General features: G+C 43.0%; 1 protein-coding gene and 1 non-coding gene across 2 annotated transcripts; both read right to left on the minus strand.

Moving 5' to 3' along the window:
- Positions 1 to 2,951: 2,951 nt before the first annotated feature.
- LOC112938387 (small nucleolar RNA Z247) lies at positions 2,952 to 3,090 on the minus strand. The gene has a single exon (XR_003241586.1). It is a non-coding gene; the product is annotated as a small nucleolar RNA Z247 (small nucleolar RNA).
- Positions 3,091 to 13,806: 10,716 nt separating this feature from the next.
- LOC4332651 (transcription factor MYB2-like) lies at positions 13,807 to 15,950 on the minus strand. The gene is made up of 2 exons (NM_001417613.1): positions 15,585 to 15,950; positions 13,807 to 15,098 (listed from the first exon to the last, which is right to left on the minus strand). The coding sequence occupies exons 1-2, from the start codon at positions 15,739 to 15,741 to the stop codon at positions 14,266 to 14,268; spliced, it is 990 nt and encodes a 329-aa protein (NP_001404542.1). The 5' UTR covers positions 15,742 to 15,950; the 3' UTR covers positions 13,807 to 14,265.
- Between the last annotated feature and the right edge of the window lie 7,922 nt (positions 15,951 to 23,872).

The raw sequence follows: 23,872 nt of genomic DNA on the forward strand, positions 1-23,872 counted from the left end.
TACTGACCGGTTTACACTCATACATACCAACCCGTCGTAGAAGATCCGATGCATACTTCTCTTGACTAAGCATGAGACCATCCTTCACTTTATGGACCTCGATTCCCAACAAGTAGTGCAGATCACCAAGGTCCTTAAGAGCAAAGTCCTTGCTTAGTTCCTGCAGAAGTGTTGAAGTTGCATCTGGTACAGAACTGGCCACAATAATATCATCAACATATATCAGAAGAAATATAGAAACCTGTCCTTTCTTATAGAAGAACAGTGATGTGTCTGCCTTTGAAGGTACAAAGCCTAACTCACTTAACTTAGTACTTAACCTGGAGTACCAAGCTCGAGGCGCCTGTTTAAGTCCATAAAGAGCTTTATCTAATTTACAGACATAGTTAGGCATAGACTTCTTTTCATACCCTGGTGGTTGCTTCATATAGACCTCTTCTTCTAGGACTCCATGTAGGAAGGCATTTTTAACATCCAATTGTCTAAGACTCCAACCTCTAGAGACAGCAAGAGACAAAACTATTCTGATAGTAGCAGCTTTAACAACCGGACTAAAAGTATCCTCATAATCAATGCCATACCTTTGCTTGAATCCTTTTGCAACCAACCGTGCTTTATACCTGTCTAGACTGCCATCTGCTTTCCTTTTGACCTTATACACCCATTTACAATCTATGACATTTCTTCCTTTCTGAGGAGGAACCAAATGCCATGTCTTGTTTTCTATCAGTGCCATGTATTCAGCATCCATGGCCTCCTTCCAGTGTTTATTATTCACTGCTTCTTCCAGACTCTGTGGTTCACCAGAAGAAGTAAAATTTAGCCATTTAACAGTTCCATCAGTATATACCTTTTCTTTCCTGATCCCGCTTTGGAGACGTGTTTTTGGTCTGATCGGTGCAACAGCTGCTTCTGGCATGGCCTGATCAGTTTGATCAGACTGATCAGTAGTCACATCATCATGCACGCCAGCCGATGATGCAACAGATGGCGATGTGGACGACGCTGTTTGTGGGGACGCTTGCACCAGGTGCTCCTCCTGGATTGGATTGCCATGCTGCTCAGCTGCCGACGCCGTCGCATCATCTGTCACAGGCGAAGAGTGCTCCGGCGACGCATCATATGCCACACCATGCACGTCGTCCTGTGCACCACCATTTGCTGCTGCTGCTGCATTTTCATCTGCTGCTGCTGCTGCATTTTCTTCACCGTTTGCTACAATTTCTTCACCGATTTCTGCATTTTCTTCACCAAACTGATCAGTAACATTAGGCGGATAATTAAGCACATGGTTATTCTGTTCTCCCCCTAATGAAGAAAGATGCGGAACCAAGGATGGTGGAAGGAGAGATATTTCCGCTCTAAGGCGTGCGCCGGCATTTGAGTGGAGTTCGGAGAAAGGAAAAATGCTTTCATCAAAGGTTACATCCCTGGAGACATAGACTCTGCCTGTGGCAATTTCTAGACACTTGAACCCTTTATGTAGGTTACTATAGCCTAGAAAAACACATCTCTTGGAACGGAAAGCTAATTTGTGTTTATTGTAAGGCCGAAGGTTGGGCCAAACAGCACACCCGAATATTCTCAATGCTGTATAGTTTGGTTTTTCCTTGAACAATTGTTCTAAAGGACATGCAAAGTTGATAACCTTGCTAGGAGTGCGGTTAATAAGGTATGCCGCAGCAAGAACAGCTTCGTCCCAAAATTTAATTGGCATAGATGCATGTGCTAGTAATGTGAGTGCAACCTCAATGAGATGTCTATGTTTTCGTTCAGCTGAACCATTCTGTTGGTGAGCATAAGGACAGGAAACATGATGAGAGATACCTATCTTAGCAAAGAAGGTGTTGAGTTTTTGATACTCTCCCCCCCCCCCCAATCTGTTTGAACAGCAAGAATTTTGTGACCAAAAAATCTCTCAACAAGAGTTTGAAACTCCTGAAACTTTTGGAATACTTCCGACTTATGCTTAAGAAGGTAAACCCAAGTAAATTTACTATAATCATCAATAAAACTGACATAAAACTTCTTTCCACCAACAGAAATAGGAGCAGGGCCCCAGACATCAGAAAAAATAAGTTCTAGAGGTTGACTTGACACACTTGAAGACTTAGGATAGGGAAGCTGATGACTCTTGCCCTTTTGACAGGCATCACAAATTGAGTCTTTATTTGCTACGGTAGAACAAGGTAAATTATTCTTGCTAAGAACTCTAGTGACTATGGGCACGGCTGGGTGTCCCAAACGACTATGCCATCGGGAGAAGGAAGGAGTTGTGGCGGCATGGACTTGCTTGGCAGGTGATGTAGGAAGGGAGTAGAGGCGACGGCGGCATCTCCCCTTAAGAATCGTGTTCCTCGTGACTCGATCCTTTATCAAAAAATAATTGGAATGAACCTCAAGGAAAGCAAAATTATCCATAGCTAAACGATGAGCAGAGATAAGGTTCTTTTTCGCTTGAGGAACATGTAAAATATTTTTGAGATGTAATTCACGAGTAGGGGTATGAATGACAGAATCACCAATGTGCTTAATTTCCATACCTGCACCGCTTGCGGTGTGAATCTTGTCTCCTCCCTTGTACTTCTCCCGAACATCTAACTTGTCGAGTTCGTTGGTGATGTGGTCGGTTGCCCCTGTGTCGAGGTACCAATTGGTGTCGATGCCATATGCAGCTGCTGCAGCCGCACTCCTTTCATCAGGGACATAGGTCTCATCGTACCTATGCCAACACTCTGCAGCGACGTGCCCCCTCTTCAGGCACACTTGGCAGATGGGGCGGTCATTACCACCCCGAGTCTGATTTCCTCCAGTGCCGCGCCCACGTCCTGGAGCAGCAGGATTGCTGCGCCCACGTGTGCCACGGCCGCCGCCGCGACCACGCTGAAAAACACCACGGCAGCGTGCGGCCGCGTTCACCGAAGCATGAGCTTGCCGAAGAGCTTGCCTGTTCTCAAAGTTAAGAAGCTGAGAGTACACTTCCGCCATTGTGGTCGACTCATTGCGTGCCACAATAGCAGATACAACAGGTTCAAAATCATCATCTAGCCCATTCAGAACATAAGCGACTAAATCTTCCTCATCAAGGGGTTTCCCTGAACTAGCGATTTCATTTGCTAGTGCTTTCATCTTGCCACAATACTCAGATATACTCATGTTACCTTTCTGGGTATTGGTGAGAGTAAGCCGGACGTTGAGCGACCGGGCTTTGGTTTGTGCAGTGAACATGGCGCACACCTGCTGCCATGCCTGCGCCGCCGTGGATGCCGTCGCCACTTGGGTGAGAATGTCTCTTGACAGCGTGGAGAGAAGGAAGCCTAGGACCTGTTGGTCCGAGGCAAACCACTCCTGGTAGGCGGGGTTGACGATCTTCTCCGTCGTCTTGTCGCTCGCCGTCTTCTCGATCTCCATGGATGGAGCGGCGGTGGCGCCGGTGATGTGGCCATCAAGACGGGCGCCGCGTATCGCGGCCAGAACTTGCGCCGACCAGAGCGCATAGTTTCCTTTGGTCAGTTTCTTTGAAACTTGAACGCCAAAGAGAGGATTGGTGGAGGCAGTGCTTGACGAGGAACCTGCCATCACGCCGGACTTGCAGATCACGCCGGACTTTGAGGCTCTGATACCATATAAAACTCAGGTGTATGCAGGAAAGCGTCACGGTGGACGCAGGGTTTCGTGTTGATTCACAATACGCAAAAACGTGCTGAGTTTACAGATATATATATGCATGCAGATGTGTTGGTTCGGTGATCCTAATTACAAGGGATTAGAGTCCTATCCTCTATCTATCCGAACCAACATGCATCCGTGCATATCCATACAGAGAATGATAAGATATGATAAGATCTAACAGAGAGAAGGGAAAAAAAAGGGAGGGGAGGGGAGGGGAGGGGAGGGGGGGAGTGAAGGAGGAAGAAGGAGATTAGTTCCCATATAATGTTTTTTCTGGAACTGTCCCTATTCACATCAATTGCTCAACTGGCTAGGTGAGCACTTATCTTTTTAAAGTAGCTCACTCTTTTAGAACTAGCAAAGGTGTTATTAAAAGTTTGCATGCATGTATCTCATGGGTTGGGATTTTAATATTCTCATAGAAATTATTCTCTACATAGGTCTTGGATCACATAATAATTAATTCCACCAGTTAAGCCTCTAATCGTTTTAGACTGCACGGACCCCCGGCCGGACTCGACGCGCGTGCCAAAGTGCGTACTACGGCGACACGTTCGAGCTGTTGAGCACCGCGAGGAGATCGATCGATTGATGCTCCTCTCCGAAGTGAAGTACTGACGTTGATATATCGATCACTCTCGATACATACGTATATGATCACCGCACACAAAACTAAACGTGCGCGCGCTAGCTCGATCGTTTCAGTGAGTGTGGTACGCGTACTGTCAATCAATTATGCATGCATGGCGCGCCGATCCCACATCCCCGAAGGCCGTACGCAAGTCGGTACGTGGTCAAGTTGCCCACCTGAGATCAAATCGCATCTCATCCCATCGCATCCCATCGCATGGTGCCCTGCTGCCGAAGGCAAAGCCATGCAACTTCATCCCAAGCCCCCACCCCCCGCGCGCGCGCGCGTGCCCGCGCACATTTACCTCGCCACCGCGTCTGATCGATCTCGCGCGCGCGGTTGCCGGAGAAATCCGGCGTGTGTGCGCGCACATGCATGCGGTCGACGGGCAGGTAGGATTTTCCTTGGCGTGTGGGAACACCGCGCACTGTATCGTGGCGCCTGAACCTACTGAGATGTGGAGAGGCACATACGAGAGTATTCTGCAGCTCGATTGCTACTCCCTCCTACTAGTACTAGATAGGTATAGGCGCTATTAGCCAAAGCTAGTGGCTGAGACCGCGAGGAGGCCGGCTGGGCTCGTGACTTCCGCGCGCGCCAAGCTAAGGCCGTAAGCTAAGCTAGGCGTCGTCGTTGGCATGTGGAACCCAGCCGAACCGGAGCCTCAAATTCCCATGGAAGCATCCACGAACCTTCTCATCGCACACCTCGCTCGATCTCATATCCCCGAAAGAACAGTATGTGTGATGCGTGCTTTGGGGCACTTTGGGCTTACGCGAGGGATCACGAGCTAGTACAGTGGTCCATCACCATCGATCACATGCGTGGTGGTCGTCACGCTAAGGTAGTTTGTAGTGTAAGACTGCCGGTGCCAGTTGACAAGTATACTCCTATGTCAACCACAATTGCATATCGTGCCGTCTTTAGGCAAATATCGAAGTTGGATTTATGCTGATATGGGAGAGAAAATGGGCAAAAAGATAGCTTTATAAGTATTGACCATCGTGCATTATCGAAGAAATAAGATGGGAGGGACGACGATCTTTCTCTGCAGATGTTCGATAAAATTGAAATGGTACATACTGATATATGTCTAAAACTGAAGGGATGACGTGCACAGGTCGAAAAATAGTCTTTTTTTTACCCGGCGAAAAATTCTTGCCTAGATCGAGAAGATACAACAAGCTCATCATTATAAAGCATATAGTACATATCGATCTCTTCATGAATTAATTAGTAATATTTCAACTAATAGTCTCTGCTATTATTTTCATCAAAAGAAATATTATCCTCTGTTATATGCATGTGTTTATTGTATTTGTAATTATATTTGCACAATATTAATTGGTGTTATTTGACAAGCAAGCTGCTGCTACGCAACCCGCTGATTACCATATTGTTTGTGCTGGCTGCGGCGCAGCCACAACCCATGCAGTCGAACAACTCCATCGCTAGCAAGCCTTAAAAAGATAGCACATGCTATGCTATCCTTTATTGTATGACATGGCACATATATATGATAAAACAAAACCAATTAATTAAGCATGGTTAAGCAGCTAACTGTGACAACCCGCAATGCATGGTAGCTAGACTTTTTTTTTCTTTTTAAGTGACACCTTACTATTTACAGACGATAATTAAGAGACCGCTACTCCCTCCATCTTAGAAAACCCAACTTTCCCAGAAGTTGTTTTTTTCCTAGGACGGGGTGAATACAAATCTACAACTGCACAATCTATGTTGAATGCAAAACCGACGATTTGATATGTGGATGCGTATAGCTATGAATCTATATATTTATATACATCTGGATAATTGCGTACAATCAGTTTTGCTCACCTGCCCGAGGAGACAAAAACTATAAAAGTACGTATCACCATTCAAGGGAGGCAAAATAATTCCAAAATAAACAGAAAAACGGTGGGGTTTTGGTTGTTATCAGCTGATGATTTATCCATAGTCTGACTAGCTATCTATAGCTATAGTAACTGGAATACTTAAAAAAGCTTTCACGTTGATCAGAAAAATCTGATGTTGGTTAGATATGTTGTGTTACCAAAAATCCATAGATCACATAAAAATCAGTGTTAAATAAAATATACTGTTGAAAATAGCAAAGACTCATTAGTTTCGTTCCTATAATTTAGTAATTTATAAATTTGAAATTTATAAATATGAAGTTTCTTTGTATTCATTTTAAAGTCTCGGCTTAGTTTTTCGTTGTTTAGTCTCAAATTAAAAAATACTAATTATTAAGTTGTAGTAATTGATATGGACTCATTTTTAATGACCACAAAATAGTTCCTAAAACAACTAATGTATTCAAATACATTAAAATTTTAATTAATAATTAAATTTTCTTATGTTCACAATCTGGCACACCAACAATATTGTCCTTGCAAAAATAAGATCCAACTCTCACGAGTTTACGAGTAGTACTGTTAAACACATACATAGTATACCTATAACTACTTTTCTTTCTTTTTTTTTTTGGGGGGGGGGGTACCTAGCTAGCTACTTTTCTCATGTTCAACCTGGCACACACGAAAGAAAAGGGCATATAGTACATATATATCTGGCCAATGGATAAATGGATAATACCATACATCCATAAGGCAATTTTAAGGTAAGCGATATGCGCGAGTACAACGTGCCACTTTGACTAGTTGCAGCAGCTTCTGGGCTCTAGCTGTGGCAACGAAAGAGAAATTCGTGATCAGGAGATCCACAACGACGCAATAAGGTGCAACTTGCCCCATGAATTGTCGATTTCACAACCTCACAGCGACTTTGCACTGATTCGTTGCGGACAAGCATTGGACTTTCCGTTTCCTGCGCCTTTCTGAAGTCTTTTAGTTTGAGGGGGTACGGGGTGGAGACCCCCTTTCTCTTGATAGGCATAATGCACTTTTTTGTTGGTGGAAATTGATGATGCCCATAGTTGCTCAGGCACAGAGAGATAGAGAAGAAAGAACTCAGCTATAGGTAGGATGACCCAGCCCAATTCAGAGAAAATCTAATCTAGATGATTGTGAAATGTATGGTGCGAAAACACTAGCCCTATTGACATGTAAGTTCATACATATCGGGTGCTAGCTTAGGTCTCAGTTAGTTCATTTATATTAATTAGCAGCACAAATAACACCGAGTGACAGCGATTAGATGGATAAGATCATGCATGCTCTTTATTTAGTGCTTTACATGATTGGAATGGCTGAAAAATTGAGAGATCTCCGCGTTCTTTTAACCCACAATAATATCAGGTAGTACACTTTCTGCTCTCCTGATGTCATTAATTAGCAATTTACTAGGTAACACGCGCTAGTGACAGTGAGTAGTGGCTAATGTAATGTGTGCACCACTAAAGTGAACAAGCTAGGCAAACAGCGATTTCCTAATTAATTAATCAGCACATTCTTCTTGGCTCATTTTAATCACCTGTCAGCGCACTAGCAACGGGGTGAAATGCATAAGCTAGGCCAGAAAGATTGATGCCCTGGCATGGCCTGTTTTGACTTTTAACTTCCCTAGATGAACAAAAAGTCTAAACAAAGAGATTTGTCTCCAAATCTTGCCTACAACAATCTCCCCCTCTTTTTCTATAAAGGGGCAGGAGACCTACGCATAATCTACAGCAATCTCCTGTGGTATTTGATTAGGGCTAATGCGATAGCTTTCGTTTCCTTTCTTTATTACTGTTAGAGTTGTATGGCAAAGATCTGATTCTTATGCTATGGTATAGGATTGTTTGAAATTGAGTAATTTGTGCTGATCACCTATTCCTACCAAAGTTTTAATTTAGGCCCATCTTAAAAGTATTATTTTCACTTTGGGCTAAGTAATTCTGACAAAAGTTGAAGTTTATACCAAGTAACCTACATGTCATGCATTGTGATTAACCATATATGTTACTGTCCATGTATCAATTACATGTGGACCACTTGGTTCAAAGCGCAACATTTACTAACAATACCTAATCAAAGTGAAAAAAAAACACGTCAAAGATAATCCAAAGTAAAACTTTGAAAAATATATAGTAAAAAACGTAATTTATTCAAACATCATCTCTATGATTATTTGAGATCAGTCAACCAGTCGAATATTTGTGAAACTCTCAATACAATTATTTTGTGTACTATTACAGTTGTCTACTCTCTCCATCCCTAAATATAAGAGATTTTGGTTTGATATGACACATCCTAGTACAACGTATCTAGACATCTAAATCTAGATGAGACAAATAGTATTTCTTGATCGTCGAAAATATGTACAAGCACCGGTGATTATAGCAACAGAGCCTACACAACCACCTGACTAGCTTTGGAGTTACCTCCTTCATTGTTTATGGTACCAATCGACCTTCCCTTATGTAGACTCTAGACACCTTAAGTTATATTCGTAAGTACGTTTTTCAAACTATTAAATGATACATTTAATTAAGAAACTTCAAATAAATATATTTAATTATGAAGTTATAATTGTTAATACATAATAATTATGTACTAATCACCCACGTCGTGTTATTCGTGGCATAGTTAAGCTAAACCTAGCATGGTGCTGAGTTATTATCTCTACTTTCCCAACTAACTTCACTCGTTTTTTGCACGTACGTTTTTTAAACTGCTAAACGATGCATTTTTTATAAAAATTTTCTATACAAAAGTTACTTTGAAAAATCATATTAATCTATTTTTCAAATTTATTTTAGCTAATACTTAATTAATCATACACTAAACACTGTTTCATTTTGCGTGCTGGGACACCCGAGACACTGCATTGCTCAAAACGTTTCGAAATGGACGATGTCGTACATATATGCGTCTCCAAAGTCCAAACCCAATCCCATCTCTATTCAAGAAACAGTACCACAGTACAGTACAATGGTACGGGTGCTAGTGCTAGTGCTAGACTGCCCCTAGCCAGCCGCTGCGCGTGCAGAAGCAGAACAGAACGGACATGTGCAGCTTGCGACTTCCGTCGTCGACGAAACGGACAGACAGAGTGCTAGACGGGCAGTGTCCCAGTAGGAACTAGAAAAGCAAAGCCAAACCCAGGGAAAAAGGTAGAGGAAAACCCTCGGCTCGGTCGGCCGCTCTACTGCTACTGGGTGTGAAGCCTCGCAAGCGGAAAAGCGCGCGCGGCGAGGGAGATCGGCAGCACGAGCACGAGGAGGATTGAACCGAACTACGTCTCGCTCTCGCGCGCCGAGTCGAGTCCGCCCGCGTTGACCCGTCCGAACCCGCCCTTGACCTGCTGACGTGTGTGGCGCGGGCGCTGGCACCGCCGCCGCGTCTCGTTGCTCGCCAGACTGTCTTTAATTTGCCGGGGGCCACACCGCCCCCCGCGGCGGCGGCGGTGCATCGCGTTGCGTCGCGTCGCGCGGATCTTCTGCTCCGCCCACGACGATCTCCGCATGCTCCGACTGCGTCTGCGTGTGCTCCCTAAACCGCACGCACCGTGTGAATTGTGATAGTCTGATTAGTGATTTAGATAGCTCGATCAGTGAGCATCCAACTTGGCACTTGGTAATCTTACAATAATAATTCTCCTTCCAGAATGAAAAGAAAAAAAAATGAAGGGGTCATTTTATACGATTTGCGAAAATTGACTTGCTGGTACTGACACGTCAGGCTCAGGCCCCACATGCCTGAAATTCCACGTCGCTGGGGCCAGTGACAATGTCCACATTGGTACTACGTGGTACGTGATTATGCGGGAAGAAATTTCCATGCAACGCTTCCATATTTGTCTGTCAACAATTGGCTCGCCGCTCGCTGTCTTGTGCTTGGGAGTTCACAGTGAGCGTGAGAGCATGCAAAATGCAACACCTACTCATGCCGGCCCGGCGCCTGCGTTGAGTGCAATCACGCATAGCGCGGTTAGTACCGTCTAGTTACAGCAACAATCTACTACTCGCTATACGTACCTGCATGATCACTGGTCTTTTGTGAAAAAAGAACTCCATGATCACTGATCACTAGTTAAGCAGTCAGGAAAGTTCTAATATGTACTCTCCGTTCCAAAATAATTAACTTTTATACGCAAATTTAGACACAGACTATATCTAGATTCATGTGTAAAAGTTGACTTTGTTTTTGATAGAGGGAGTACTTACATAAATATTTTCAAAGAAATTATATATACACATGTTGATATTTTAATAAGGGCATCTTTGGAGAAAACTTTAACAAGTGTAGCTAGACATTTTCTCGCTCCCCTGAATAGTCTAGATATTTCGACTTCTGAGTAGATAGCTACATAATCCATTAAATGATTGGTGATCTAAAGTTGGCCAACTTATCTAGGTTCTCATCAATTGTGTATTCGCTGAGTGCTTCTCGCGGAATCCAGCTCTCCAAATTTGAGTAAATGAATGTCTAGATGACATGATTTCTCAATTTAAGTACTACTCCTTATATCTCTCAAAATATAAGGACTTTTGTCAATTTTATGACCAATTAAGCAGTGAGATAAAAGTTCATTATGTCCCTTATTAAACAATTAGGAATTGGTGGCTGAATGTTGGGACTAATCCATCCTGGAGTATAAATTAGGGGTTTAAATCTGATTGCACATGTTATATAAATTATATCCAAATACTACTATATATATCACTAAGATTGTAGGACCCAAGGTATAAGTTAATTATTTAAGGGCGGGGCTTGTTGAATTTCCAAAGTTCTTTTATAAGTAACATAAATGATCAGTCCCTAAACTTGTGGGGGTGGTGTCATTTAGGTCCGTGAAATTGAAAATTATACATTTAGATCCGTGAACTTTGTTTAATTTACCACTCCCGGTCCAATCGCTCTTTGACACAGCTAACTGCTTAGGTGACGTGCCACGCAGGCAATACTTTTGCGCTTAGACCCCTCCGCATCACAGTGCGCCACATATACCCTCTTTAGCTACAATGACACCCGAATCCCCCTAAAAATATCCCCAAATCCTTCCTCCCTCTCATTCCTCTCCTTGCACATACAGAAAATGATGCCCTAATTAATAATCGTCATTGTTGTGCACTCCACAATGGTCCTCTTCTTGCACAACGAGCACTTTATCAACGGTACCTTCTTCTGGCGACTATAAGACGAGGACGAGTTTGGAGAAGCCATGGGGATGGCAAGTGTGCAAGCGGCACTACCCCGCCTCCCCCCACTAATTGATCCACACTGCGCTACCTCCCGTTGCTAACCTCGTCGTCAAAACCCTAGCCGATTCAGAGATATTTGGGAGGTTCTGTTTGGAATGCACTGATAAGGGCAAATTATGTAAGAAAATATATACAAAGGGGGATAAAGTGCAAAAATGTTGTCTACGTAGCGCGTCATGCTGGCGGTCAGCCGCGGTCAAAAGGCGATTGAACCGAGGGTGATACACTAAACCAATTTCATGGATCTACACGCGTAATTTTTAAGCTCATGGATCTAAGTGACACCACTCCACACGTTTAGGGACCAGTCATGTATTTTGACATGAAGAGAGTAAAAAAACGATGCAAACAACTTTGAATTTTTCAAGGTTTTGTTAGAAATTAATTCAATTCCCGCCAAACTCCTCTGAAAATTCTCCATTCCAAAGAACTGCTTAGTCGGCAGATGAGGCACACACTTCGCCATCAAAATTGGGTTACAGCCATCATTCCGTTGCTGGCCCAATGATAATCATTTCCCGTTCCGTTTTACCAGTTCAACAATCAGCGACTAGTGTGCTTCCTTTTTCTTTTTTGGACCAATTGGCGTGCTAATTCAGAGATAGATAGAGAAAGAGAGGAGAAAAATATCAGCGAATCAACACCGAGAAAACCTTCTCATGGAAGCTGACAGTTCGCGAGTGGTGCTTAGGTCGGCCCAGCCACGACAATCGCGCGGGGGCTCTTTTCTCAGGTTTTCCACTTTTCCTTTTCCGCTTCTTAATTAATACAAGTGTGAAACTACGAAGAGGAAAATGTGGCTAGCTTCCATGATTTATTTTAAAATATTTTGGTTCTTTTTTAAACATTTTTTAGGTATACCCTTAGAAAAAATTATTGTAGTAATGGATCACTTCTGACGCTAGTCAGGTTAGTGCCATGGAAGTGGATCAGTGATGAATCTAGAATGAAATTTAAGTATGTGCTCATATTTATGTAAATTATTTTAGCGGCAAAGTAAATATATATATGCCTATCATTTTTTAAACTCAATTAATTAATACATAAACAAAACAAAGAAAATAATGAATTGTATAATAAAATCATGATTCGAAACTGTTGGTGTGGTCCATGGCCATGTCAATAGTTTAACTGTATGGCCAAATTACTTTATTGGTTTTTGAAACATTAAAAATAATTCAACCAAAATTGACAAATTGGTATTCTCAACGTTTACTAATTGGCACATCAGGTACAATCTCAGAATCTGCTCATCAATTATGTGATAAGGATTAACAAGCTAACAAGAAATTTGGTTGATTAATCTCACAACTTTTAAGTTTTCACCATTCTCATTGGCTCTTAGTAATCAGTATTGCATTCTTGCTTGCAGTGGCTGATAGGTTGGAGGGCAGATCTGGCCCTTAAGCCCCAACTATGAATCCGCCCGTTGAGAGGGCCAGGGGGGGAGGGGGGTTGGGTTCGATATAATGCCGTTGGCGGAGCCATTGGATCTCGGTGCTAATGAGGTTGGTACCTAAAAATGATTCATTTGTTAATACGTTTTTTCCCTACAATCTATTCATAAAAAGGTTTTTAAAAAGATCAAGATGTAAACAATTCACGCTAGCTCCCCTTTTATTCTTTTAGAGAACACACACTCTCGCTCTCCATTTTCACTCCCTTTTAATTCCCTTTTCCTTATCTGTGTTTTGAGGTGATGCATGCAACGCCGCTTGGCTGGCTGGGCCCACAGCTCAGTCGCATGCAAGAGTGTCGTAGTGAGCGTAGTAGCAGCAAGCAGTAGCAGTAGAGCTCACTCGCTCGCCATGCGCGTGCCGTGCGGATGGTTTTTAGTGCTTGCAATTTAAAAGCATATCTGCTCGACATCCACTTGGGTTTCAGGGCTTTCAGAGCTGATCACTCCTGCTCTGCTAATGCTAACGTTAATCGTCACTCTCACCCCTCCCCTCGTCTCGTCTAAATTATCTGAACCTGACGAGGTGATGAGTTGCGAAAACAACGTGTGTAGTGTCACGCAGAAGGCCACGCGGATCATCACATCTGGGGAGAGCGAGCCGTGTCGATCGATCGATCCGATGTAACAGCGCACGCGATCGATCTGCACCGAATTCTCGCGGTAGAAAACATCCGTGTCGGCATAAACAAATCGAAGCGATCTCTCGCAAAACGCTCGCTCGCGGTCGCGATCAGCGTAATGATAACCAAGCCAGCCACTGCAACAAAAAACACAGAAAAAAAGGGAGAAGGATCGAGTGCGCGAGGATCACAATTAGCGGCGAGAAATGGGCCGGGGATATTGTGTACTAGTGTACCACTCGGCTCGACACTGGAGCATGCAAAGTGTAGTAATTAATCAAGACTTGACGTCGGAGCTTTGCTTTTATTACCGGTTTCTAGAAGTGTACAGTAATCCTGTCAATCCTACAGAGTTCAGCTCGTACATACAGTAGTGGCAGTACTGTATTTACTCAAAAAGAATGAGTAAAATTTAACGGACAAACTTTAGTAACAGCAGCATCAACACTAGTATAACGGCTACACTTTAACTTCTTTTTTTTTACCCTAGGAAGTAAAAAAGGAGAAAGAAACGGAAAAGAACTGGAGTTAGAATAGTCTGGGAGCTAGGAGTCCAAAAATGGCATCGTGAGGCGATTAATCTTGTTCTAATCCCCCAGATAGCTTCTCTCCTTCTTCTAATCCGCTTCTCCGCTCCGCTACGCGTCCCCGGCGGTTGTGCACCCGCGGGTGTCGCGCGCGCGCGCGCTCGCTCGCCGCGGCGGATTCCCATGGCGGCCGTGCTGACTTTTCACACGGCGGCCTGGGTGGGGCACCACAGCTGGTCGTCCTCCATGCTCGTCCAGAAGCTATCGACGTCGAAGCCGCCGATCTCGAAGTCCGCGACGGCGAGGTCGGGGAAGGTGAGGCCAGGCAGCGACGACTCGGACGTCGTCCACGTCTGCCCGCCCTGGCACGGCGGCTGGGCCAGCTCCAGCTCCGTGTCGCGCATGGCCACGCCGCCGGTGGCGCTGGAGGCGTCGCAGGCGGTGGTGAACCACTCGGCGCCGTCGGCCTGCGTGGGCCAGCTGGGCTGCGCCCCGGCGCCGGAGTCCGTGGACAGCGACGACGACCCGGCCGTGGTGCTCGACAGCTCCGGTGCAGGCGTGCCGCCCGACTGCGCGCCGCCGGCCGCCGCGCAGTACTCGGCTGGCCAGCAGCTGGCATCGGGCGCCGGGAGCTCCGGCGACTCGTAGAGCCCGTCGGAGCCGCCGTGCTGCCACGACAGGGGCGGCGTGTCGGTGCCGCCTTCCTGCTGCTGCTGCTGCCCGGCGGCGGCGGCCTGGATGCGCTCGACGAGGCGGGGCATCCAGAGGTAGCGCATGACGTCCTTGAACTGCTGGCTGTTGACGTCGCACTTGAGCTGCTTGGCGTGCTTCTGCACCCGCGTGCGCCAGTAGTTCTTGATCTCGTTGTCGGTGCGTCCCGGGAGGTGCTGCGCGATCTTGGACCAGCGGTTTCCCCACCGCGAGTGCAGCTCCAGGATGAGCAGCTGCTCCTGCGGCGTGATGTTGCCTCGCCGGAGGTCGGGGCGGAGGTAGTTCAGCCACCGGAGCCGGCAGCTCTTGCCTGTGCGTTTCAGCCCTGCATGACAACAACCAAAAACCAAGATTAATTTTTCTCTTCACGTCACATCAAAATATTCACATGTAGTACACCATTGCTAAAACATAGTATGCAGCAACTAATCAATTATATACTAATGCAGTTATACGCATACGACGACGGCAGGATGGATGATGTAACGGGGGAGGGATGAGCAACTAAAAATATCCCTATGAACAATGCTAGCTACGCTGCTAACCACTAAAAATTCTCTCCCCTTTCCCTCTCACTCACTATAGCTTCTAGCTTAGCTGGTTGGCTGCTAGAGAACTCAGGGTAGACTCGTAGCTATCTGTGTTTCCAGAAATCAGCATGTAGATGCAAGAGCGACTGGTACTTTGCGTCCTATAATTGCTCATCAGGCTAAGCATGTACGGACACTCAGCTCATGGAATTGATCGATGTGTGCGTGCATGTAATTTATGGTGGAATTGGGAGCTCGATCGATCGAGATCGCGATCCTACCTGCTGATCGGGCGAGCGAGTTCCAGCGGCCCTCGCCGTGCGCGGCGATGTAGTTGACGAGCAGGAGGTCCTCCTCCACCGTCCACGGCCCGCGACGCAGGTCGCCGCCCATCACCTCCTCCTCGCTGCTCGCGTCCCTCTCGTGCGCCATGTCCATCGTCGACCGATCCGGATCAAAATCCCTCCCTTTCGAGTCTCGATCGATCCTCGCGGGCCAGTCGATTGATCGGATAGATCAAGCTAGTAGCTAGATCGAGCTCAGGAGATTCTGGTTGTTGTGCTTTGGTAGAGGGGTACTATATATGCGCCGTTGCTGTGCTCTCTGGATAGATGGATGGATGGATGGATGTGTGCTGCGATGAAACTGGCGGGAGACGGGGAGGGAGGTGTCGGGGTTTATATAGACGGGAGGAGCGCGAGGAGGAAGAAGAAGAAAGAAGAAAGAGGCGGGTAGGCTGGGCTGGACGACTTGGAAAGAAAGGACCATGTGGGGGAGAACGCCGCAACCGGGGAGATTAGTTTACGCCTTTTTTGAAGTTTTTTTTTCCCTTCTTCTTCTTTAAAAGCCAAAAGTTTAGGCGATTAACCCCCATCGTGGTTAATTAGGGATAATCATGCGATTAGGATTAATTAACCACGCCGCTAATTTAATCGCCCGCGTACGTACGTACACGGGTTGGAGAGACTCGGGGGACTTTTGCGGTGGGTTTGACCCGTTGACTCGTCCAGCTGTACAGGCGTACAGCTCACTCGCGCGCGCTACACGCGCTCGCGCCGTCTGCCTACGCGGGCCTCTGCCGCTGGGGCCCACCTGGGTCCATTTCTGTCAGCCAGTTGGGAGCTACCTCAGCTTCTAGTTCCGGTGGGAAAAGAGATACGGAGTAACTACGTATACCTTATAGCCATGGAATACACAACTGATGATGGTACAGATATACTGCCACTAGCGTATACTACTACTTACTACTACTAGCAGTATTGGAGCATCTGTGGCAAATGGGCACAATAATTGCTGCTGCACAAATCACAAATACTAGTACGTATACTATCGGTAGTGTAGTACACCGGTACGGACAAGTAGTGGTATTATCGCAAACATGCGTGTACACCTCTAGTACAGTGCGTCTGTGCATCACCATGGTTCTACACTCCAGTCGTAGGTGGTAGCTGGAGTATATTATAAAATATCAGGGCATCCACAATAGTTATCTATAGACTCTCTATAAGATATCCATATCAGTATATTTTCCTACTTGAAAGAGATTAAATGAAGAGAGAGAGAGTAAAACTATCTAATAACTTGGAGATAGTCTATAGAGAAAAACGAGGTAATGGATGAGAGAGCTATAGATATCCATGTAGACATACTATTGGGATGATTTACTATTAGTCTAGTCTATTGTTGAGATGTATATATTTTATAGAGAGCACCTTACTTTACCATTGCGGGTGCTCTCAGGTTATATATAGGGTTCACATAACCGCTTGTGAAACTTGGAGGTTTCAAAGATGGATAGAGTTGATGATCCGCTTAGTAAGCCAACAGAAGTTAATAAAATTAAACCAAAATTTAAACTATCTGACAATTTTTTGAATTTATGTGGTTTTGAAAGGACTCCGTGTGCGAAAGGGCTTGTAGCCTAATGGTTACAAGAGCCTCAGTAGCACCTGAGGTCCTGGGTTCGACTCTCCATGAGAGCGAATTTTCCAGGATTCAACAGCGTTGTGCTTTCAGTGGTAGGCGATGTTTGTAAACCTGGTTATAAGTCCTATCCTATCCGAGGTGTTTGGAGCTAGCACATAAACTTCAGCTGACACCATAAGAGGTGTATGAGATTATGTACTATTTTCAGTCAAGAATATTTGATGTTAACGTTGTTATATTAGTGGCACTACTGTCAAATTTTATCGACTAAATAAATTACTATCTTATTAAAAATATCGTATTAATTGGATAAAGAATTTGTTGGATTATAGTGAGTCATGATTAAATTAATTGTGTTACATACGTACATCTCTCTAAGAGTTATATACCAAATCGGATTCTACACTTAAATTTAGCATAGCTCAATATTGCACACAAAAACAAGCTACTTACTTCCTCCGTAAAAAAAAAAGACAAACCATGAATTCCCGTGTCAACGTTTGACTGTCCGTCTTATATGAAATTTTTTTATAATTAGTATTTTCATTGTTGTTAGATGATAAAACATGATTAATACTTTATGTGTGACTTATCTTTTTAATTTTTTTCATATTTTTTCCAAATAAGACGGACGGTCAAACGTTAGACATGGAAACCAGAGTTTGTCTTTTTTTTTTTTTATGGGACGGAGGGATTATGTGTGATGTCTGAAAGAAGCCAGAAACTTCAGCTGCCAACCCAGTAGATGAGATTGCTTGTACATATTGAGCAGCAAAATTGACTTGATCAGTCTCAGAATTTCGACTATTCCAACCAGGAGATCATTGTTGGTGGCCGAAACGTTCGGCAAATGTTCATCTCAGAGCCACCGCCTCTTCGCCGAGCTTTCCCCGTATGAGCTCCCCAGGTCCCCTCTGCGCCGCGCCGCCGCCTTATCTATCCATCAGGAAGAAGAATATCCCGAAAGATCTTCGCATGATTTGCGACGATCGAGACGAACAAGATCGCCTCACCTCTCCAGACGCGTGCAGCTGCAGCAAAAGCCTAGCTGGCTGGCTATAGCCGCTGCATGCTACGGCTAAACTGATCGATCGATATCGACAGCGATCTGTAATTCCCCTGCACACACACACAACACCCCCTCACGCGTCAATTAATACACATCGTCCAGACGACGTTACGTACGTACATATACGCGTTTGTCACACTAGGGCGGCAGCAATGCATTTCCGCTCGATCGATCGATCGATCGATTCAACTTTCGCGGTGCAACAGTGTGAAAATTGCTGTACAACAGCAGGCAGCAGCTAAAGTTGATATACACAGCGCCCCCCGCTGCACTGTTTCCACCGTACATCGCGCGCGCGAGGAGGAGGATTTTTGACCCATTTTGCTCGGATTTTAGCTCCGACAAACCGATCGATCGATTGACACCGCGAGCGATGCGAGAACCAGCGGTTTTTTTTGTCAAGACGTGGAAGACAAACTCCACACATGCGGTTTGTTTTTTCAAAACAAGATAATTGAAAGGTACTAGTAAATCGGTACAAGTGTTCTAGTATTAATTGGGCGGAGTCGTCCTTGACTATTTAGGCTGCGTTCGTTGTGATGAGTTATGGGGGATTGGGTGAGAAAAGGACATCGTATTCCGCGTGCACGCTTCCCAAACTACTAAACGGTGTATTTTTTGCAAAAATTTTCTATAGGAAAGTTGCTTTAAAAAATCATATTAATCCATTTTTAAAATTTAAAATAGTTAATACTCAATTAATCATGTGCTAATGGCTCACCTCGTTTTGCGTATCTTCCCAATCTTCTCAATCCCCCTCTCCTCAAACTCACCCTTAGTACTACTAGTATAGAGATGATGGGAGAGTCAACCCCAACTGGCAAGAGTCATATTCTCTCATTGATCTGCCGGGGTCTGTGTGAAACAAATTTAAAAGTCCCAAGTTGCAGCTTTGTATACGCAGGAAAAAAACGGATGCTGAGAAGAAGAGATCGGTGTGGTCGGATTCCACACCGGGGTTGAAAACTTTGGCAGCTTGAATTGGATTCTTATGTGCCGTTTTTTCAACACATGGAGGTGCTGTTTTTTTAAATTTATTTTCCAACTCTCTGTTTCTATTTTATCCCCTGTTTTTTCAACACAAATCAGTTTCAGGATGGTACACTTGCTCACTTGCTTGAGAATCCGGTTTGTTTTTTAAGCTTTGACAGGCTGCTGCAGCGGTAGAGTAGTATAGTATTGTTTTTATTTCGAACGGTCAGCAGTATAGTATTGTTGGTTTGGATTTTGTCCATGCACTTGGCGACTTGTAAATTTGTAATTTTAAACGAGAAACCGGACCAAATCTGCCAATCAGATGGCGTCCACGGTTTGATTCCCCTGCCAGCTTGGCCTAGTCTGTTTTGTATTTGCAGAGCTATGCTGATTGCTGTAGTTCTAGTAGTTGTAGTAGCTCGCAAATAAAGGTCAAAGTGTTTGCTGAGTTGGACTGGCGTGCTCGTTGACCCCCAACTACGGCCAAGGCAAAGCCACTTGTGGTTAATATATTCATAATATTTCTGTTCTTATGCGAGAGGTCGATCGATCTAATCTATGTCGATCACTGTCTTCATGTGACCTGCAGCAACGCATATGCGTACAACAGTTCGTGTCCGTGATGGTCAGTACATCGAACATTGCTCTCGTTTTGGCTCTTCACGCACATTCTCATGTGCGTTTTTTTTTAAATGTTGGAGTGTACAAGTAAATACTCGTCCTATCTTAAAATAAAGGAAAAAAAGTTCGGATAATCTTCTAGAATAATCGTGGAAGTATGAATTATCCTTCTCAATTTTTCATACAGGACGAATTACCCCTCCTCTCACTCTACAGTGGTTTTGATTCTACATGGCACACACACACATAGTAGTCCAGTCAACATAAAAATAAAAAATGGTGAGGCCCACTTATCGGTTATGTCTTTTCTCTCGATCACCACATGTGGGTCCTACCTTTTTTATATTTTCATATTGACTGGACTGCTACGTGTCACTATTACAAAAACAGTCAAATAAGGTGTTGGTTGGGAACCGGCTATAGGTGTCGGTTTTCCAACCGTTACCTATTGGCCGGCATCTATGCGAATCATATAGTTGCCGGTTTAAAGGTGCCGGTTCTTTATTTTTTAAACTGTGGGAGGTCGGAAAAGGTTAATAGGCGTCGGTTTTAAATAAATCGACACCTATAAACCAGTCCCTATGAGGGTTTTTGTAGTAGTGTGTGTCACGTAGAATCAAAACTGCTCTGGAGTTTGTTGAGGATTAATACATCTGGTATAAAAAAAAATTCGAGAGTAAAGAATGATTTTTTTAATTGAGGGGGGTAATTCGTATTGCCACAATAGTTGAGGGGTAATTCAGAATTTTTTAAAAATATAAGAATCAAGATGTATAGATTCGTATATAAAAGTTGATTTTTTTCCATAACAAAGGAAGTAGGGCAGTTTAGTAGATACGGTCAAGTTGTGTAATGCAACGAGATTTCAAACTTTTTGTTGCACGGAATTGGACTCTACCTTGAAATTTTCTAGTATTCCAAATATAGACAAAATATCCACACTACCGAACCCTATGGATTTATTTTACTGTAGCTTATATTGGATAATATACAACTTTTGGGATTGATATTGTGATCATAGTGAGAAGGCTTGTTGCTTAGGGTAAAAAAAATATTTAAAAAGGATATTACCCAGGTGTACAGCATAACCACTTCTGACCATGATTTTTCCTTCCAAGAACTTCTAGATCTGTAGTACCTCCGGTTCCTAACCAAAAAACAAACAAACAAATTTGTAGCCACTTGATCAGAGTTTATAAACAAATTTGTAACCGCAAAATTAATTAATATCGATCACATCGTACTTGCCTTGAACTCTCAATCTAATAATTTTCTAAAGTTAAAATAGTAATAACCAGCAAATTATAAACTCAAAGTGGACTCACTATTAATAAACATAAAATTTAATATGGTGTGAGGTCTTAATTTTATTTTATTTCTTAATAAAATGATTTCTATATTAAAAATATTAAATATAAAATTGCACTTGGCTTGAGTCTTGATTTTAGTTTAAATTTGGTAATTTCAAAAGTCAGAATCTATTATATGAAATTGTACATTTCTTGGACTATAATTTTAGTATGATAGTACCAATTTAATTCCAAAATTCAGTATTAATGGGCAAACTGTAATTGAGATGATTAAATTATTCTTCTTTTATTCTAACTGTATATTTTCGAAGGTACAAAAGCCAGCGACGAATCCTTAACCTTACTGAATCCCTGCTAAATACGCACCCTCATCAAGTCATCTGTGCATTGTTTGTACCAACCAGGATTTAATCCATCTTATATAAATGAGGTTTGTCATGCATATGCATCCTTTATAAATGATCCAATTAAAATGGATGTTCAAATTTATTTTCTGTTTCTCCGATCAATATGTGATTGTGCTCGAGATTTCCAGTTGATATACTTCCTCCATCCAACTGTCCATCTTTTATTATGTATTTTTATAATATTTTAAAAGATGATATATTAATTACCAAAGTGCTTTGCATGCCACATATAACCATCCTTACTTTTACTGGATAAAAAAACAAATTTATTTCAACTAAAAAGATACGCGGCGAGATTTTTTTAGTTGATCTTATCAAGTCGTTTCCTTTCAACTTTCTTTTTTGCAGATGGGAAAATGACGAGTCGCCTGAGTTGAGGAGGATAAGCTGCTGTGGCAGCCTGGCAGGAGGCCGGCATCACGTATACAGGCACGACCACATGCAGAGGACAACAGTGGAACGTTGATTCCGACCACCCATTTTGATGACACGTGGAAAATCTGCATGCATGGGGACTAATAAAAAATAAAATAATGCATAGATATGCACTGGGGGCGATCTCAGCCACAATAATCTTTTCGGTGCCTAAATTATGTAAAACCCCCCGTTTTTCTCATCAATATCGTTTCGCTTTTCGGCGCCCAGTGCTTCTTTATGGACTATGGTACTTGTGATCATTGATCGACCACTCGCCGTTAGAAGAATGTTGATGAAGTGGAAATCCGGTCCATTTCCCCCTTTTTATATATATCGTAATGTTTTATCCACTAATGCGGCGCATTCCAACGGAAATTAAAGAAAAAAAATTCATAGTTACCATTCTTAATATTAATCTAAGAATTCATATCCATGTTGGAATTTTATATCTTCTCCTCATGCTACTGTAGTTGAAATAAATATTCACCGTTTGATGGTTATATGTAGGAGATAGTGGTGGTAGCTAGCTATGGTAGGAGATGATAATTCATCATTCACCATTACCACTTATCTCTCCCTTCGAAAATATAATCATTTTTAGATTTCGACACGGTCTTCGAGATACTACTTTGACCAATAATATGTATAGAAGTAAAATATTTTAAATAAAAAGAGTTGCATATTATGATAATTTGTTTAATAATAAATCTAGTAATATCAATTTTACATGATAGATCTTTTCTATTTTTTTACTTTTAATAGTCAAAGTTAAAAATATTTGACTTGGCACTATACTAAAATACTTATATTTTGGGACGGAGAGAGTAAGTCTTTTCAAGGAGTACAAATTTTTCTAGTTTATGCTTTATCGTCCATCAAATATTTACAGAAGTGGTTAAAAAATAATGTATATGTAGCAATGATAATCGAAATTCCTATCTCTCAACGCTGATAAAGTGAAGGATGATGTAATGTAGGGTGAAATTTATTTATTTTTTCTTTTGTAGAGGTGGGGAGGACAACGACGACATGGGTGAGCTCGTGATCTACCTCTTCTCGAACGTGGTATGGTCGTGGGAAGGAGAAGATAAGACGATAACGTTACTATTTATGCACAAATCTTGATGCAGTTTACAAAATCAAGTGAAAATTTGCGGTATTTTTGGGTGAAACTAGACAGTAAAAAAAAAAAAACTTATACTGCTACGCGCTACTACCTACAGGATGATTCCAAGTTTGTCGCCCCATTTTAATGATCAATAACACACAGTGAGTCCGCTAGTTTCTTAGCCTTAAACTAAGGAAAGTATCATGTATGGCCTGTCTTTTGTGCAACCTATAGCTAGCTCGTGTGTTCCATTGGCAAGGCGACAGCTCCGGTCTCAAAAGAGCCCTCCAAGGACAAGGAGAGCCGGCCGCAATGGCGATCGAATAGTACCGTCCATTATTGTAGAGTATACATGTACTATCTCCTAAACTACTATTGCTACTTCCATAGCTGAAGTTAAAGTGAAGCCACAATTAGTTTTTTTTTTTCATGGCAATCGTAACCCACGTTTTCGAATCCCAGAACTAAAAAAAAAGTACAATATAATCTCGCTGAAAAACTAATCGTCGTGGCCTCATATAAATCAGGCACGATTGCGTCGGCGACGAGTAAATTAAAATAAAGAGTGCAGAGACAGAGAGAGAGAGATGCATGGCTAGCTCGTGCTTAGCTTTTTCGTCAGTGTTATGTTGCAGCTAGCTATAATATATATATATATATATATATATATATATATATATATATATATATATATATATATATATATATATATATAGACATACACAAGTATGTAACG

The sequence above is a fragment of the Oryza sativa genome, chromosome 3 (genome assembly GCF_034140825.1).
Source record: "Oryza sativa Japonica Group chromosome 3, ASM3414082v1".
NCBI lineage: Eukaryota > Viridiplantae > Streptophyta > Magnoliopsida > Poales > Poaceae > Oryza > Oryza sativa.